Consider the following 20,013-nt stretch of genomic DNA (forward strand, 5'->3'; position numbering starts at 1 on the left):
AATAGGTTTTTGTTGATGGTCTTTAGGGTTGCTCAAGCCATGAAACCTAAAATATTACTTTATGCTTGTGTGGCAAACCTAAATGATTCACAAATGCCACTAAAAGTACCATTTAATAAACAAATAATTAAGACTAATCAAAAGATAGAAAAGAAAACTAATAGCTAATATAAATTGGATGGCATATATAAGACAAATATTGATATTTTAAAAGTTCACCGTTGTTATTAAAGTTTACGTGCACATAATTCCATTTAAGACAAAAATGTCTAAATTTGTGAGTATTTATTTGTAGGTTTATATATTTATATTATATATATTTTACAAATTTCTATGTTTATGTATTTATATTTTTAAATAAAAACCAAACTGAGCAACTCTAGGTGCTAAACCCATTGGGTGAAAGTTTTTAGGGGAACAGGATATCCACATAATCTCAATTTATTACTTTACATATGATTATGGAGATAAATAGATACCTTTACAATGGACAAATCTGATTGATACAACCTTACTAAATTGATCAAATTAACATCACCAATAATAGGGCAAACTGACATCATATGCCTATAGGTGTATTGTAATATGGAAACACGCACCACCAGAAATGTTTAACCTGAATCTAAGAATGCGGAAAATAATAGATAAAACAAATCCTGATTAAGGGTCATTCTGTTAAACAACTGGTCTGTACTCTTCAAAAAAAGTCAAGGTCATTAAAAAAAAGAAAAGAAACTCTTCCATTTTAATGAAAACTAAATAAGATGATAACAGAAGGCAATGTATGGTCTTTGCTTGATTCCTGGATCAAATATACACCAGTTATAAAGGCTATTATCAGGAAAACTGGGGAAATTTGAGTAAGGACTATATATATAATAATATTATATTAATATTAAATTTCTTGGGTGAGATAATGGTATTGTGGTTATTCAGAGATTATCTTGTTCATAGGAGAAAAATGTCAAAGTATTAGGGGTGATGTGTCATGATATCTACAACTGACTTTCAAAATGTTCAGAAAAATTGAGTAGAGAACTAAAGCACATGTGCAAAGTGTTAACAAATGATGGGTCTAGGTGAAGGGTATACAGAGAGTGACTGTACTATTTTTCACCTCTTCCGTAAGTTTGGCACTTTTGAAAATAAAAAATTGGGAAAAATAAAACCGAACAAAATTATTCTTTAAATTTTTTATTACATATGCCCATTTCAGCAGTATTGAAATATAGGTTTCCTATACCCACAATCCTTTTATAGATTCTACATATGAAATGCTGAATGAATGCTACAAATTATAACAATCAAAATTTCCAACAAAGTACTTTAGGAAGACAGAATACATAAGAATTATGATGTTAAATTTCGAGTACAAGTATGAAACAAGAATACAGGATATTGGTGATGCTAATATTCAAAATGAGTTTTCCCTGGTGCCTAAATTCTTGGCTCCCCTCCTACCTAAAACCTAGGGAAGTATTCATTATGTATATAAAATTTTAAGTACAGAATTCTTAAAACACCAGTTGGATGTTGAGTTGCATGATTCTCTTTACAGGTACAATTTATTCCTCAGCAAACTGTAAGCCATTGAAAAAGTAACTCCATAGCCAACAAAAAAGCCCAAAGCCCTGTTTGGCTGGGGAAGGGGTGTCAAATACGCAATTGTGTGGTAGATTCGTGCTCCAACAAAGAGTCTGAAGTGCAGGAGGGCTGTAGAAAGATCTGGACCACTCAGGGAATACAGAAGGCCAATACCAAGAAATGGAACAATATTTTCAAGGTCATTCAGGTGGGCCCTGTGGAAAAAGATGACTATTAAAGACACTAATTTCAAAAGCAGCAGAAATATACTCCCATTTCCCTGTCTTCTAAAACTGAAAATAAATGCTAATGGATCTTTAAATTGCAAAGTAAGATTCATTTTTTTCTCTCAGACTGCCTGGCTTCCTTACCCGCTTGACTTTTATTTAGAATGTCTCATTATTTTTGTTTCTTTTTTATTTTTAGTGCTTGTTTAAACATAACAGACATGGTAGTTTGTAATTTCTAGATATCAAAACTACATCTATCTAATAAAATGTGCTCCATTTTTATAAATATGAAGTATCTTCTCTTCTGAGGTTCATAACAATTAGTAATTCAAGATTCTTCCTATAAAAACACTTTTTCCCCCCGGAGGAAGAAAACCATTTCGATGATGACCTTTCTTAAGATTCGAAGATGACCTTTCACTTCTGCTACACTACGAAAATGGTTATTCGTGAGTCCTTGCCAAATCAAACCACTAGGATGTCAAGAATTAATTTACCAATTAGTATCAAGAATCTTAACGTCCAAATAACAGAACACACAACTAGCCTTTCAAATATGGGTAAAGTCTGGGCCAACCTATCTTCAAAATGCCAAAGGAAGTAGTTAATCATGATGGTGCAAAAGTACAAAGTATACACAAAAATGATGGCTGAAAGAGAAAGAGAGGTTTTCTAAATTTTATCTTTATACCACAGCTAGTAGAAAACAAAAGGCATGGTTTAGCCACAGTTTTGCTCCAATCTATGAAACCTCGGGTCTCTCAGGCTAGGACTGTTAATACAAGGCACATCGATTATTGACTTGCCATTTTTAAAAAAGCTTAATTTTAAAATATGATGTCCCTTTTAAAGTCTACAAAATTACAAAATATTTTAGAATCTAAGCTAGGAATGGGGATTTTGATGGAGTTTGTCAGCTACGGATACATATTTCACAATGAAACATATTTCTGTTTTCTGTTACTGTCTTTTTAGCAGAAAATATAACTATTTCCTATTGCCTGCTCAGTGATCACCATTATCCTCTTTCTTTTCCTTTCTCCTGTTTTCCTACATTATCTTTAACTTTGCCCGACGAAGCTGATCACTGCACGAAGAGTTGAAGAGAGCAACAGCAATGTAGATAAGTAACGGTTCGAAAGGCTTAGACAAAGAAGTACCTGCCCCTGAATAAAAGCAAAGACAGAAAGACAGGAAGCAAAGAGAGAAAGATATGAATGTCCCTGTGCCCTCTCTTTCATCAAACAACCCCAAGGCTACTGAGAATAAGGTGGGCAAGAGAAGACAGGCAATACCATTTTCTACTAAAGAAGGGCCCGCTTCCTCAATTACACCACGTGCATTTGTTTTGGTCCTCTGAATTCTCCTGCAGGACTGCAGGGATTATCCTCACCGCCAACCTTGGGCCTGTTAGTGTTCTCCTTCCCAACAGGCTAAAAGGTCAGAAATTTTAAAGTGGAGGAAGAAATTATCATAGGGACAGACCCTCCGGAAAACAATATCTACTTCTAAGCCCATATCAAGCAATTGACAAATAGAATGCAATGTTATAGCGGAGAAGACGTCAAGGACAATAGAAAGACATGGGGCAGAGGAAAGGAAGGGTGGGGCAGGGGTTCCTTTGACTTTTCTGGCTCCTCCATTTTTTTTTTTGTGGCCTCACTCTCTCTCTATCTTATTTCTCCTTTTCAATTCTCTTTCTCTTTCTTCAGCCCTCAAAAGGTTCTCACAGATAACACTCCTCATGGTCCTAGTACAGATAGACCCTCATGCTCTGTGCTAACGCAAGCCATCGTATGTGCTGTTCTCTTTAGACCCTGTTCCAGGCATACCCTTCCTCAGCTCTCCCAGTGAGAACCTGCCCTAGTTCAATATCACCCTCTTCCGCTTCAACCCTTCCCTCTGTGCAAACAAAAGACCCCTTCCGAGAGTGGCAGCTTCCTTCACTTTAGTGCCATTTATAGACAGCTGTCAAAAAACCTATTACCAAGTGGATATCAGTCTTCTTGAGTGACCACTTTCTCCCTGAGCCTATCTCCTCCCCCCCCCAGACTCCATGTTCCCACTTCTCTCTCCTTTGGACCGGTGCCCGTTGGCACACGTGTGCTGTGTGACAGGCCCTCCCACCAGCTCTGTGCTCATGATGTCACAGCCACACCTCATCCCCTCAGATCAGAATCACTCGGATCTCAGCACCCACCTGACCTGGAACAGAGCTGCTACACGCATCTAGGAATTGTCAGGGAGCTGACAAAAGGAGCTCCACACCGGATTTCTCTCTCCTGACTCCCTCATCTCAGCCAAAGCTCTTCTCTCTCAGCGTCCCGCAGTGTGTCCAAATCCCCAAAATGGAATTTTCCCAAACTGATGTGATTTCTCCTCTCCTCTTCCTCTTTCCAAATCCTAATATTCTTCAAGGTCTTCCTTCATGAAATACTCCTAAACATCCTAGGAACTTATACTTTGTGCCCCGCCACTTTAACATGTAACGGAGCACTGCTTCGTATGATTCTCTAATTGCTACATGCATGTTGGTCTTATTTTCAGGGGGAGCGTTATAAACCCAGGAACCCAGTCTTACAGCTCTTTGGTAGCATCCCAAGGGAAGTGACAGCTGATACATACATGATGAAATCTCCATGAATGCTTTGTTTATGCACTGGGGCTACAGGGATGTCATCTAGTTCAACCCCTAGCCCAGGCGTCCTCAAACTATGGCCCGTGAGCCACATGCGGGTGTTTTTGTCCGTTTGTTTTTTTACTTCAAAATAAGATATGTGCAGTGTGCATAGGAATTTGTTCATAGTCTTTTTAAACTATAGTCCGGCCCTCCAACAGTCTGAGGGACAGTGAACTGGCCCCCTGTTTAAGAAGTCTGAGGACCCCTGCTAGCCGATGCTCGTTTCTTGAAAGAATCCCCAGCAAGTGTCACTTAGATTCCAACAAATGCTCTCAGTGAAGGAGTATTCTCTACATTAGAAGGCAGTGTATTCTAAGCGTCTCTCCTTTCCCTAATACCAAGCCCTAGCCTTATTTTTGTCTTTTGAATGAATCCCTTTATCTCACCAGCTACCCTGTTTGCTTTTCAATTTCTTTTTATCTTGTTGTATTGAATGTATATGGGTCTTGAATGCTTCCCAGAACAAGGTAAGATAGGATTAAATAAAGAAATATGTAAAGTGCTTTCTAACCATCACTGATTTCTATCTGCCCAGAACTCAAGTAACTTACCTTAAGCCCACGTATCTTGATATTTCAACACGTTACTTTAAGTCTCAGATTAATCGTGCTATATGTGTATGTATTCATTTTCTCATTATTGCACACCGTAAAGCATACTTTGCCCTTCATTTGTAGCCCCATTCTGTTCCTGCCATTTGAAATATGCTTTACATGTGGAAGTGATAAGAGAGGAAAAAAGTTTAGGCTAAAAATGGGAAGGGGAGATTCTGGAAACCCTTTCTCTGAAAAGTATCTCCAAAAGTGTGTAATAACACTTTTTTAATAATATGAATTTTTTGGATGGGGCAGATAAGTTCTCAAAAATTATTAATACAACTAGAAACTGGACATCTTGTCTTTCTTGGAGATGCTCCAATTGCCACAATGAAAAGCCAGTATCTGATCACCAGGGGGCGCTGTGCACACAATCGCTGCACCTCCTCAAGGACACTGAACCCTTTAGGAAGTAGGATCAATTGTTCTTACTAAAATGTATTCGCAACCTGACTAGAGAATCAACTTAGATAATAGCTTTCTCCTCTAAAAGTGCAATCCCAAGGGCACGGGGTAAGGGTAGGAGGTGGGAAAGAATAGTGGGGAGGAATCTAAAATCCTCAAATAAATATCTTTTGTTAAGCTTTCACTCATGAGACTTACTTGGATCTTCATTTCAATTTTACTAATGCTACTGAGAGTCTAATTGCTATCACTTTCCAGTTATTCCTAGTCAATTTCATGAGTGTAGGGCCATGATTAGCATCATGCTCACAGCTGCCTGCTCTAAAAGGGAAGTACACAAACGACAAGACAAAGCTTCAAACTGCCTGATGTCTCTTCAGTGGTTCTGAGAATTCCAAGCTTCACGCACCTTTTCTGATTTTTATTCTTTTTCATCATTACACTTACAATTTTTCCTCTGATAGTGTTTCAAATTTACACATTGATTCCTTGTCCTGACACTATTTTAGATTCATACTCTTGGCACAACCCATTTTCCAGGTCTGTTGATTTACTAGGTAGGACTGCTGAATGAATAAGCATTTAGCTAAGTGAAACAGAAAATGAAATTGTGTTCTAAGTATCCAGTAAAGATTTTCTCTTAGAAGGAAAACATTCTTGCTGATGAATACCTTGGGAGTAGAACTGTTTTGCATGAGCCAAGAACATAAATTTAATTTTAGTATTGAAAAAGCCGAAGAGTATATAAGGTGAGAGGGGACCCTGGAAAATGGTGCCATGCTGGGCACCAAGTGAGTGGAGAAGGTACGGGCACATTCCCCAGTGACAGGACGCTAAAGGAAGGACACCATCTGACACAGCACTCTAACATACAACTTGAAATGTTTGCATAAACTCCTCTGTGCTTCCACTTAGTCAGGTCTACTTTTATCCACACTTTCTAGTTGATTTTTCGAGGGAATTGAGAAAAGGTCTGAGTTTACATCGGAGTAACAAAACGCAGAACATAGAAACATGCACAGATCTGGAAGTCCAGATCCAGAGTTAATCTTGAGACCATATGCCCCAAGGGAATCTGCAGAAATCTCAGGAGAGACTTTAGCCTTTCACAGGGAATTGAAAAAGGGATAATGCAAATATAATCTAGATCCTAAAGAGACTAGAGACTCCAGCTGATATCTGAATTACAAAAAAAGGAAAACTTTTTTCTTTCAGTATTCATTTCACTATCTATTCATACTCATCAAATTGAGGAAGTATATTCACATACATTCATTATTATTTCCTATCTAACCTACTCATCAAAAATCCAAATATCTGCAAATTTAACTGTGGCTTATAAAAACTCTTCACTAATTCTTTAATTGTATATAATTTTATGTGTTCCTTCAATGTGCCTAGAACTGCACCATAGTTTGGATGAGCATCAGAAAACACTAAATGAGAAGACAGTATATAACTTTGGTGTTTCACATGTTAGAAAAAGGTGACTAAAGGATTGGCAGTGAATCTCAATATAAAATATTTCACGATTTACATGACTTTATGATAAAGATTAAGAAATATACCTCCCATACCTCCCAAACTAGAATTCAACCTGCTTTTCAAATAAGTATATTAATTGTATTGTTAGGAAACTGTATAGATGGTATCTTGGCTTATTGCTTTTCATTGCTTTTCATTGTTCATTGAATTCCCAGTACATTAAACATAGTATCTACAAAAGATACATAGTATCTACAAAAGACAGAGAGAGAGATAGGGAGATTGATTTCCCTACTTCTGCAAAAATTATCAACACTCTTATTTTGAATCTTATGCAAAAACACCTGGTTGTTCAACTTTTTATGAGTGGGTTTCACCTCTGGAGAAAGATGGCAAAACTGCAAGAATCCACTGTCTTCACTTTACCTCCTACCTGCCATACTTTTGATATATCCCTCTACAGAGCAAAGCCATTAACCCCAACAAACTGCATATGAAAGTACAGTATTGCAAAACTGGCAATACGTGCAATTGCAGTGATACTTGGAGACTTTTAGATCCCTAAATTTCTGCAATTATCATATATAGTAGGTAAAATGACTGGCTTTTTATCCTTCTTCTCCAAGATTCCAGGATCTTCATCAAACTCCTTGGCCAAAATTCTTTGATCTAGTAAGTAATTTCTAGACATGGTGGTTTACCTTCGTACACGTTCCACTCTGTCATCTGTGCGAAGATACTTCTTGGCATTTTCTCCTTTGCCAAAGCCTGCGCAGTCTTCTGGGTTGGCAAAAACCTATTCCAAATACCAAGAAAAAAACTTATTCCAAATACCAATTAACATGGGGATATCCTACTTGGTTAGTTATTTGCATTTCAATAAAAGAAATACAAGCATCCAGGTGGCACTTATTAAAAGAAAATTTGGAGCAATAAGGCAAACACGGGGGAGGGAGGAGCATCTATAGTTTGAACCTAAATTTTTATTAACAATGCAAAAATTTTTTAAAAAGGCATAGAAAAGAACTTAAATAAAAACCAGCATATAAAACAGTATAAAGGAAGCAAAACTGGAAAAGAAGCATAATTCTAGTCATCATTGACTATTATTATGGCTCACTGGCATCTCTTTCATAGCGATGTTGACACAACTTCCCTTGAGTGTATTAACATTTCCAGGTGATTGGCTCTTCTGAAAGTAATAAGTTTACTTGTCAAAGATGTTAGAGAACAGGCAAGAAGCATAAAAGAAAGGTGTTTTGTACTATGTTAGGATATGCGTACCACTTTTCTTTTTCCTAAACTCGAAAAAACTTTTGAGTTGAAAAATACTGTGCAGTGAAATTTAAGAAGCTGAATTGCATTCCTAAGAATAACACTACATATTCATATATTCCTTCCTGCAATTATTATGCTGTTTGAAATGATTTCCCCTTCCCTTGAAACTTGAAATATGCATTTACAAAACATGTACACATGTCCCACTGTTTAATAATTTACTATAAAGAGAAACACAGACTGCAAAATCAGTCTTAATTTAAGCTTAAAAAATCTCATAAATATTACATTTTTTCTTAATATGATATGAGCATTTATTACAGATGAAGATGTTGAGGAAAACTGACAGGCAGAGATGTGATACAGTATCATCAGCTTTTGAGGTCAGGCTTGTCTGCCTTGCTCATTTTAGTGTCCCCTAAACAAGTGCCTGGCACATCCTAGATGTACAATAAATACGTTCTGAACAAAGAAATAAATGTATTACAATGGAAAGTGCAAGAAATTTGGATTTAAAACAATCTCAATTTGAATCTCAGTCTCACCCTTTACTTGTATGTAACCTTGGGTAAGTTATTGCTATGAACTGACTGTTTGTGTCCTCCCAAAATTCATATGTTGAAGCCTGATCCCCAGTGTGATGGTATTTGGAGGTAGGGCCTTTGGGAGGTACTTAGGCCATGATTGTGGAGCCCTCATGAATGGTATCAGTGCCCTTATAACAAGAGACAGGAGAGAACTTACTTCTCTCTCTCTCTCTCTCTCTCTGCCCCTGCCTCTCTCTCTCTCTGCTTTACCCATATGAGGATGCAGTAAGAGGATGGCCATCTATCTGCAAAACAGGAATCAGGCCAGGGATGGGGGACCTGTAGCCTTAAGGCCGAGTGTGCCTCTCTAGGTCCTTAAGTGTGGCTTTTTAACTGGATCCAAAATTTTATTTTTATTAATACAAGTTTTTCATCTCTAGTACTTTTATTTTTAAAATGAATATTTAAAATACCAAAGAATAAAATAATTTTCAACAAAATAATTCTCCCAGATTGACCAGCACGCTTAGAACATTAGTAAGCCACAGGGCTAAACTGACAGCTACTTCACTCATGGTTTAGTTCTAACTTCCAGCCAGTTCTGACTGGCTCCACTACCACACAAGGCTGGTTGGTGAGGGTTTATGGGGGTCAGGTACACCAGTTGGTTATCAGCTTTTGACAAGGGCGCACCGTGTTTCTGTTTGCAGTGGAATTTGTGAATAGTTGCACCGCTCTACAGAATTTTTTAGTTCCGTCTGTTTAACAGCCCATTATGTCAAAAAAGACCAAGAGAACGCCGAAGGAAGAAAACATTTTTTAATGAGGATTGGGAATTGCAATATTATCTTGTTTATGCTAAAGATGATTTGCTTGCTTTGTGATACTGCAATATCAACATTCAAAAAATTCAATGCTCATCAGCATTATAACACTCATAAGGACCACAAATATTTTAAATTAGAGGGAGAGGCATGAAAGGTTGTATTGTAGAAATTAAAAGATAAGAAGCAAAAGCAAAAACAATTCTTTCAAGCAACAACAGGACGTGGAAATAATGCCACTGAAGCAACTTATAAAGTTGCTTAGATACTCAAGAAAAAGGGTGTGCCATTCAGTGATGTAGAAATTGTGAAAGAATGCATTGTCGAAGTTGTAGGATGCTTAGACCTGGACAATATTTCAAAGTACTGCCTCTTTCAAGGAGAACCATAACGGATCTGCAGCATGAATTCACCTTCAACTTAACATAACAACTCCATGCAATATTTCAAGAGGAAAATATATATTATTCAATCACTTTGGATGAATCAAATGATACTACTGACTAGGCACAGGTTTTATACTTCATTCAGGTTATAACAGAAGATTTTCTTTGCTACAAAGAGTTACTCACTTTCAACACTCTTGAGAACAGAACATGGTATCTTTAACAACTTTCAAGATAAATGTCATGAAATTGGACTGAATTTGGTCAATTTAGTGAGTATATGTACAGATGGTGCACCTTCCATGACAGGAAAACATGAAGGGTTTATTCACAGATTAAAAAAAATTATTAACAGATCCAGATACTGTCATTTCTTTTCATTGTATCTTGCATCAGCAAAATCTTTGTGCTAAAGTGACACTTTCAACGGGTTATAAATATTGTTAACATATTTGTACAAATGCAACATAGTATCACCAGTTTTGTAACATGCTAAAGTTGAACAAGATATTCAGCATGGATTTGCCTTATCATTCTAAAGTTCATTACCTATCACAGGGACAGGTGTTAGCCAAAATTTTATCTCTTCAAGAACAGATAGTTAAATATTATGAAGGACAAAATCAGCAATGTGAATTATTGAAAGAAGACTTCTATAGGAATGCAGCATTTCTGTGTGATATCATGTCAAATCAAAACAACTTAAATATTTCTTTGCAAGGTAAAACTAAGTCTATATATGATATGTTGCCAAAAATCCAAGCATTTAGAAAAAGGTTATCATTTTTCAAAACACTTCTTCTTCAAAAGGAAATTTCAGAACATTTTCCCCAGTTAGCAAAGGTCACTGATGAGTAGGATGATATATGTGAATCATTTGAAGAATATGCAGCTGTTATAGACCTATTAATTGCAGAATACAATGAAAGGTTCACTGACTTTGAGAATCATAACGTCCCACTTAAATTAGCATTTCAGCCTCACCTAGTTGATATCATCAAAGCACCTAAAGAACTACAGATGGACTTGATTGAGCTCTCAGTAGATGACATTTTAAAGTCATTGTTTGATGCTAAGAAAGATCCAACTGAAATAAGGAAAAGTGCCTTCGGCAACATGCCTGAAAAAAATGCTTTCTTGCTTTTCAAACATTTATTGCTGAGAATCTATATTCTCCTACCTAACCCAAATCAAGATACCCTTAAGATCACAAATGTCCGATACCCATCTAGGGGATCATCTGAAACTGCAGACCTCCATGCTGCAACCAAACATTTAAATGTTTTCCAACAAAAAAGCAGACACAACAAAGTCATTAAAAGCTTAGTTAACTTTAAAATTAAGAGTTTTCATTTTTTGAAAGTATTAAGTACACAGTGGTTAGTTTTTTATAAAATAATGTACGTTTTTAAGTATATCTAATTGAAGTTTCTTGAATGTGGCCTTATTAGATTACAGCTAATTTAACGTGGCCTTCCAACACATGAAAAGATTCCCCACCCCTGAATCAGGCCTTCAGCAGACACCAGATCTGCTGGCATTTTTATCTCAGACTTGCCAAGGCTCCAGACCTGTGAGAGAGAAATGTTTAAGCCACTCTCTTTGAAATCGAGCAGCCCAAACTGCCTTTATAACTACCTGAACAGTCTTTCAGTTCCTCTTCTATAAAATGGGGTAAAAACAACCCTCAATTCACCTGACCATGCTACTAATTATGAAAAACGATTCAGTGATCAGGCACATATAACTAGTGTTGTGACTCCTGGCACGACAAACCTGAATTTCTTATTAAGGAAGGGCCCATTTCCTTGGTGTCATTCCTCACTAGAGGGCAGTGTGGACCTGGTAGCAGAGAGTCAGGTTGTGACCTACAGCTCCAACACTGTGCCCCACAGAGACTTAACCACGTGGGCAGGTGCCAACTATTAACATGCAAATATCCTTCCATTAGGAGAACAGAGATCTCTAGATAAAATCAAGGCTCTGGAGGAAAAAAAACTCAGGACAAGCCCTAAGAGAGAAACAGGTGGCTTCCAGGAAGAAGGTGACAACAAATACAGGGACTATATACCAATGAAAATCTTTTAACTTTGTCAAGGCAGCCTCACTCATTCCCTTTCCTGAGCCATAAACCCTGCCAGAATACTGAATGTGTGCCTCAAAATCTTTCTACCACTTTTCAAATGCCTGCTTTTTTCTAAAAAGTCCTTCCTATAATGCTGCGTAGAAAAGGCATGCACTTAAGAAGTCAGAAGTATACAAAATTTAAAAGGTTCATTCTAATCATAAGAGGCTCTACTGTGGGAATAAGAATTTTAATTCTCTGCCTTTTCTTTTTCTTTTTTTTTTTTCTTTCTTTCTTCTTTTTTTTTCCTCCCTACTCTCCCCTCACCAAATAATACTTTTAACCTATAATAAAACTGAAAACAACAGTTAACTGTCTGGGAAATGACTGTTTTCTAAACTCTAATTGGCAAAATTAACTCCAAAATCACAGAAAGTCTCCTTGAAAACTTTGATACTCCAGAAATCTCATCTGCTAAAAAGAATGACAAAATGTAAGAATCACAATGAAAAAAATCATTTACTATTTCCTGAGAGAAGCAACTGTTCCATAAGTATATTAGATCCATCTGCATCAAATGATTATATACTTCACTTAACAGCATTAAACAGTGTGATATTGGGCTGTACAAAAAAAGAAAAAAAAACAAATAAATTAAGAAAACTGCTTTCCAGAATTCCAACCCTTAAAAGTAAGAAAATTTTACTTTCAAATTTCTTACCTTTCTTGTTAGTCTATAGAATGCGGTTGCTGTACTCATAAACATCATTTTTGAAAGAATAATTGTTGCATAGGAGGCAAAGGCCATGAATACCTCATTTTCCATTAGCTGGGTAAGGTCAGCCATTTTTTTCAATTTTGGTCTGAAATCTTAAAAAGATTTTAGATAAGATGAGAAAAAGCACACACAAATACCCAAAACAACTTGATGATCATTCGATTTGCTTATATTGCAGCATTAACTGTTAATATACTGTTCTTAAAAGCACCTTGGGTTATATCCAGAAGAAATGAACGTTTCATTTAAAAATTTTTAAAGTAAACAATATTATGTTTTCTCTAGTTCTACATCATTAAGCTTAGCGACATCAAACAAGTACTGAATGAAAAAGTAGAGGGTATTACAAGCAAAACTAAATAGCCAAATGTCCTAAACATAGACTAAAATCATATGTTTGCACTGAGATGAACTATAGGTTGAATACACAAGACCAGAGGTCTTAAACTGATCTCTTTAGAAGCATCAAACTATGTACAGAGTAGCACCACTGCTGTTCTATTAGGAAGGCCTAGGTTCTAATCTGTGTCCTGCCCAACTTACAGTTTTTTCATCATTTCAGTAGTATTCAAAATCACAGGCTCCAGGATTTGCATTCCATTCCACCATTAAGCTACTAAACTTGCTTGAAAGATTCAGCCTCTTTGAGACTAAATTTCCTCATTTATAGGATAGGAATAGCAATAGTTTCTAACTTAATGGGCTGTTGCAGAATTTCACTGAGATAACACGTGAACGATACTTAGCATAGCACCTGGCCGATGAAAAACCTTCAAGTTTATGATATCTTTATCATGGTCATCACTATCATCATGATCATGGTCATCACTAATACCAAGACAGGTAAAGGACAGAAGCGGTATAATGGAAACATCACAGTAACAGGCTTGCAAATGCAAGGTAAGGAATTAGCATTTATGGCACCTTCATAGAAGGAATAAGAGAAAGAGAATTAGTTTTATGTGACTCTTTGGGTCATTTCACATTCCATAGTTACACCCATCTAAAAAGCTGTCGAATAAAGGAATGTCCCTACCTGCGTTTGGAGTTAGAAGTATAATCGGCAATGTGGTCAGGAGGAAAGCTAAGGCACACTGGTGATACTGAAGTCAAAGCATGTGGGACTTCAGAGTAAGTCTTAAAATTTAAACTCTCAGCCATATTTGACAGTCATTCTTTGTTACCTCCTCTTGTCCTTTCATCAGCCCGGCTATCGACTTCTTCTGTCTCTTCCACAGAAACACACATCTTTTCCCATCCCCAAGCTTAGACACTAGTTAACCTGCTTAGCATGTAGTACTACCTCTTCAAGAAGACATCTGTTCATCTGTTCCTGCCTTTAAAGCTCACCCCCTGCATATGACCATATTAGCCTGAAAAGTATCAGATTCCAATCATTCTATCCATCTCCCAATAATTTATAAATATATATATATATATTTCTATATATATTGTTACTGATCATATAGTTGTCTACTGTTACTGGTGAATATGATATAAGCCACATAGACTTAATTTTATAAGAGTGTGCTATGTGTCCAACTATGCCATGTGTGTTTTGCACAATAATACATAATCTTTGTAACTGTTACATAATCTTTGCGACTGTATTTTACTTGTCATAACTATATCCATTTCGCAGATGAAGAAAATGGGAATTAGCCAAGCTGGGACATAAACCCAGGGCTTTGACCTCACATTCCATACACTAACCACATTGTACTGTCTCCTTCCAGAGACTTGATTAATTCAGCTCTCAACTGTTTAATTCTGCTTAATTCTGATGCACCTGATATTGACTGAATGCCCACTTTGTGGCTGGCATAGCTGGGCGTCTTTGGCATCTGTTATCTTTCCTTTTCCAGTTATTCCCTGGGGTAGGTATTATCATTCCCATTTTGCAGATGAAGAAACCAACGCTTCCTAAATATTAATAAATCCCTATTTTTGTTTTCTTAGACTAAAAATGTACTCCTTGGATTTAGGCAAATAAAAACTATATATTCTATTTTTTTTTAAATCTCACATATGATAGCAAATTAATCCACAGGTCTGTAGTCTTGAAAGCACAGTCTGTTAGATTAGTTCTCAGTGCAAGATAATACTTTCAATAACATTTAATGTATCTGCTCTTATTCTAGTATTGAGGAGGTGAAAGTCATGAATAAACTGCATTATCCTTCAGAGCACATAAAAAGTAATTTGCTCAATAAAGGATCGCTAAGTCCTATGCCTCTAGACAGAGATCTGAAGAAATACAGCAGGAATGTTAATTTTTAAAAAATTGAGAAAAGTTTATAAAGTAGGAAGTTGCTACTTAATAACAACCTTAAAACTAAAATAGTCTCCGTAGTTCTCTACTAATGTTCCTAGAATTAAATTTATTTGGGGATGAAATAAAAGTCCAGAGAACTTTTTTTTCCCCCTCAGTGAAAATCAGTATTGAAAGAGTAGAGAAAAAGTGGAAGCCTTCCAGAACTGTTAGTGGGAAAAGAACACAAAGATGTCAGCAGCTGGGGAAAAATGGGAATGGGAGGCAGTTTCTTTAAAAGTGAACACAAAGAAAGTACACTTCACATAAAGTTTCTCAGTCATGAAGAATGTGGCTTAACTTCTCAAGTCAGTGGTTTTGGGAGATGGGCCAACACCCAGCCTCTGATACACACCCTATAGGTCAATGAACCACCTCTCCTGGACATCTTCCATTGCCAAAGTACCTGAGGGCCAGGTAATGAGTAGTGAAGGTAAGAAAATTAAGAAATAGAAGTCGGCCAGTCGTCGTGCGTCACACCTGTACTCTGTACTCTTAACCTTGATCGTTTGAGGTCAGGAGTTCAAGACCAGCTTCAACAAGAGCAAAACCTCATCTCTACTAAAAATAAAGAAATTAGCTGGGCGACTAAAATAAATAAATAAAAAAAAAAATTGGCCAGACATGGTGGCATATGCCTGTAGTTCAGCTACTTGGGAGGCTGAGGCAGGAGGATTGCTTGAGCCCAGGAGTTTGAGGTTGCTGTGAGCTATGCTGATGCCACAGCACTCTAGTCTGGGCAACAGAGCAAGACTCTGTCTCAAAAGAAAAAATAGAAGTCATTTATAGTATGGATTATAGCCATTTTGGTCTGGACTTCTCTTTTCCCGCCAAAGCTGATTTATCATTAAATTACCATGAGCCTGATGTACAAAACTCAAGCCACTATGATGGATAGGCACTATAGTCAAAGTTACTGAAAGCTTTTACCAGGAAAGGTTGCCAGAAGGAATAAGAGCAGTCCAATAGTAATAATAATTAAGAGGCAATAATAAAGAAATAAAATGTGAGATGACCTGAGTATTCTAGGAATAAAAGAGAAATAGGCCGGGCGCGGTGGCTCACGCCTGTAATCCTAGCTCTCTGGGAGGCCGAGGCGGGCGGATTGCTCGAGGTCAGGAGTTCAAAACCAGCCTGAGCAAGAGCGAGACCCCGTCTCCACTATAAATAGAAAGAAATTAATTGGCCAACTAATATATACAAAAAATTAGCCGGGCATGGTGGCGAATGCCTGTAGTCCCAGCTACTTGGGAGGCTGAGGCAGGAGGATCGCTTGAGCCAGGAGATTGAGGTTGCTGTGAGCTAGGCTGACGCCACGGCACTCACTCTAGCCTGGGCAACAAAGCGAGACTCCGTCTCAAAAAAAAAAAAAAAAAAAAAAGAGAAATAATCCGAGAAAAAGCAAGTAGGGAAAAACATGAAACTTGGTTATGAATTACAGAAGATATTTACAATGATGAATTACATTTGCACAGTGGTTTGTACATTTTATCATCCATTTATTGGCCAGCATAGTAGTGAATATGTCCACCTATCTCACCAGATTAGGGCTCAGTCCCCAATGCGGAAGTGACTGCCTTATAAGAGGACGCAGGGTAGAGTATCCTAACTGAGTAAAGTGGAAAGTGCTCAGCAAAGCACTGAGACCTACTAAGTGCTATGTAGTGTTTAGTAAATAAGAAAGTTCTGACTTTGGAGCTGTTCCAGGCACTGAGGATGCCATTTTAGAATTTTCAAAAACCTTTCACATACTCTATCTCACTTAATCTGATAAGCCCTAAAGTAGTCAGAGTAAATATTTTCTCTAGCTTTAGTATACAAGGAAGTTGAGGCTCAGAGTGGTGGAGTGAGTAATACGACCCAAATTCACAGCTGGAGAGACCAAGACTGGAATTCAGTTTTTTCAACCATTTACCTCATGGGCTAACCACCATCAAGGCTAAGAATTCTAGACAACTCTGGTCTTCTGGAGGCTTTTTCCTGTTAAATCCCATTCCTCTCCTGTTACCCCCCACCTTAGAATCTATCAGAGAAGTGTCTACACCTCACAGTTAATCCCTCCCCTTTATAGGCTCTTGGCCAAACAGAGCAAAGTTCTCTTCTTCTCAGGATTATGCGGCCTCTCTACGCCAATATTGTGAAACACATGGAAAATCTGGGCACGCATGCCCAGTACCATGACTCTGCAATTTTGTGCCTTCTGAAACTAACAAACACTACCTATGAGATTGTTTTTTTTTTTTAAATAAAGATAATTCAATGTCCATGTTGCTGTTTACATTAATCGATTCTAGAAATGACTGAAGAGGCTGTGGTAGCTGCAAACTCAGCCTCCTATGTGGTCTCATGAAAAAGGGATCCAGAGCCCAGGGGCCAGGAGGAAAATGCTGGTGGCTGGGGGTTTAGGGGGGGCAGAGGAGGGTGTGGTGGGAAGTCCATTCTCAGGGTACTGCAGGGACCTCCTTTTCCAGGCTCCAGGATTAATAAACACCACTGTAAAACAAGCCCTTGGAAAAATTTTACTTGTCTGCCACAGAGATTAATATTCAAATATGGACAGATTTGCCATTATTTAAATGACCAAAAATGGTCAGCACACATAGTCATCTTATTTTGGAAAGAGCAGAGGACTACAAAGCCCAGGACTACCCTAACTCCCAGGAGAGCAGGGCTCCAGGGCATGCAGATGGGGGGCCTAGCCTGGCTACAGCCCCCCAGAGAATCCTAGGTTTAAAAACTATTAGCTGGGGATGTAGGCGGACACACTATAATGCTTCATAACCACCCAGGTGGCACTCATTGGGAGAGGATATATGAGAAAATAAATATTTTGCTTAAATTACGACATTTCAAGTGGAGCAAGGAGGCCAGAAGACTTGCATGCGCTCTTCTCTCCAATGCCCCAGTGCAGCCAGAGCAATAATATCCGAGGCCTTAATTCCCAAAAAGGGTTCCCTTCTCCTCTCCTCCTTCCACGTGTCTTCCTCCTCCAGACTAGGGGACAGGCGTGGGGTGACACACGTGAGAACCCTCCCACCGGGTTTTATCCTTAGCTCTCCAGTCATCTGGCTATAAAATCAATATCATAATCCAATCCACATCTTCTTGCACTGCCAGCGAACATCATTATGATGATGATTATTAATTATTATTATAATTTTTAAAACTTGCCGATGCTTCTCTTGCCTATCAAAGCGGACCGAGGAGAGCAAACCGTGTCTTGCAACAGGCACGAAAGTCCACGAAATCAGAGCCACCGCGACTTCCCCTTTTCCTGCACGTGCCTTTCCCTCGCTCCCGGAGTTCAAGGGACCCTTTGGAAGTGGAGGCTGCCTCGACTTCACATTAAAAAGTGAGGCAATCGTCACTTAGACACGAAAAGACTTGCTACTGTCAAGGTTCGTTCTAAGGAGTTTGAGAAACGGGAAAACTTGCCCCCCGCCCCGACCCCCCACCTGCTCACCCCCCAGGGGAACAGAAGTAACAGTGTCCCTGCAGGAGTGAGCGACTGGAAAGCGGAGGTTTGGCAGCTCAGTGGAGCCAAGAGCTTGCGGGCCGCTGGCAGAGACCCTCCAGCCTCGCGCCCGCCGCCACCCCCTGCGCGCCCTCCCTCCGCGCCCCCGCCCCGGGCACCTGCCGTGAAGCCGAGCCGCGGGGACGCCGCCGACCTGTCCAGCCGCCGGGCGCGCGGGCACTGCAGGCGGCGGGCGGTGTCCCCGCGCGGGCCGCACGCAGGCGCCGCCCCCTCCCCGGCTAATCTCGTGGTAATTAGCTCTCCCGAGTTGCAACCCGACTTCCCAACCTCGCCAAGCCCCTCCCCTGAATCGCCTGATCGTCCCCCCGCCCCCCTCCCCGGAGTAACCCCGACTATCCGTTCCCTTCTTTGAACTTCTGTATTTGGCGCCTTTGGAAGCTCTGGCTCCAGAAATGCCACCCCCCTTTTTCAGGAGGGAGGGGACTTTAGCGGTTGCACAGGAACTCTGCGTCCTCATGCATTTCAGAATCAGGAGAGCGGAAGGAAGGGGAAGAGGGTCCAAGATGTATTTAGCTGAAAACAATGAAAAAGAGCTCGATGTTGCATTTTGAAAACGTTTAAAAAAAAAAAAAACTTTTAATATCTCTAGGGGAAAACTGATTAGAAGTCATTGACAAAATTACCTTCCCTTCCCTGCAGCAGTGGGGAGGCCGCCTTAAAAGGCTAGCACTGACAGAAAGTAACCTTTAACAAAGGTGGTCATGTGTAGTGTCCCAAATTCATGACACCAGACAACTTGCTTTGTCACTGTGTCCCCACACATTGAGAGTTCAAAGTGGAATTGGAGGAGATTAGACTGGAGCAATTCATTACACAATCAGTTTAGTATGTTTTTTTTAACAGGGACTTTTAGAGGAATGTTTTAGGAAGGCAAAGTTATGCTAACAACAATATCTAGATTGGGGATATTTCCAAGCTTCCAATTCCCCACAATCCCCACAATAATATTTGTGGATCTGTCTTCCATGGGTTTATCTGAAAATTTTTTAATAATTTATGTTTTCAGTTTATATTACTTCTCTCATAATAATGCATCTCAGACATTTACCACCTGTTGCCATGCCTACTTCCTTCCCTTTTTTGTAATCTTAAATTTACCCCCTTTAGGCTTTAATGGATACTCCCAGAACTAACTTTCTAGGATTTGATGGACAAGTTCATGTTCTACCAAAAACAGAAGTAAGAATTACCAGTTTGCTCTAGGAGACAGATATGAATCCCAGGCATGTCTGAGAACAATTTTTACATAAGCATAACAGTAGCAGCATTGGAAAATCTAGTATCAGAAGACATTAGTGCTTCATTTTTATGTCTCTATCTTTTGAAAAT

At 38.7% G+C, this 20,013-nt stretch overlaps 1 protein-coding gene across 2 annotated transcripts; it reads right to left on the minus strand.

Moving 5' to 3' along the window:
- Positions 1 to 1,178: 1,178 nt before the first annotated feature.
- Positions 1,179 to 18,903, minus strand: MGST1 (microsomal glutathione S-transferase 1). 2 transcript variants are annotated; one of them, XM_012775828.3, is made up of 4 exons: positions 18,787 to 18,903; positions 12,782 to 12,930; positions 7,682 to 7,776; positions 1,179 to 1,799 (listed from the first exon to the last, which is right to left on the minus strand). In XM_012775828.3, the coding sequence occupies exons 2-4, from the start codon at positions 12,905 to 12,907 to the stop codon at positions 1,553 to 1,555; spliced, it is 468 nt and encodes a 155-aa protein (XP_012631282.1). In that variant the 5' UTR covers positions 12,908 to 12,930; positions 18,787 to 18,903; the 3' UTR covers positions 1,179 to 1,552. The 2 variants fall into 2 exon arrangements, with proteins under 2 accessions (XP_012631282.1, XP_012631281.1); XM_012775827.3 differs by having other exon boundaries at positions 18,783 to 18,891.
- Positions 18,904 to 20,013: the final 1,110 nt, after the last annotated feature.

Source organism: Microcebus murinus, chromosome 10, assembly GCF_040939455.1.
Source record: "Microcebus murinus isolate Inina chromosome 10, M.murinus_Inina_mat1.0, whole genome shotgun sequence".
NCBI classification, from domain to species: domain Eukaryota; kingdom Metazoa; phylum Chordata; class Mammalia; order Primates; family Cheirogaleidae; genus Microcebus; species Microcebus murinus.

Bases quoted from the DNA above. Each gene is read 5' to 3' on its own strand.
- MGST1 (XM_012775828.3), bottom strand. From the start codon at position 12,907: ATGGCTGACCTTACCCAGCTAATGGAAAATGAGGTATTCATGGCCTTT. The intron at 7,777-12,781 runs GTAAGAAATTTG...TATTTGGAATAG, and splicing joins TCTATAGACTAACAAGAAAG to GTTTTTGCCAACCCAGAAGA. The intron at 1,800-7,681 runs GTAAACCACCAT...CTTTTTCCACAG, and splicing joins AGAGTGGAACGTGTACGAAG to GGCCCACCTGAATGACCTTG.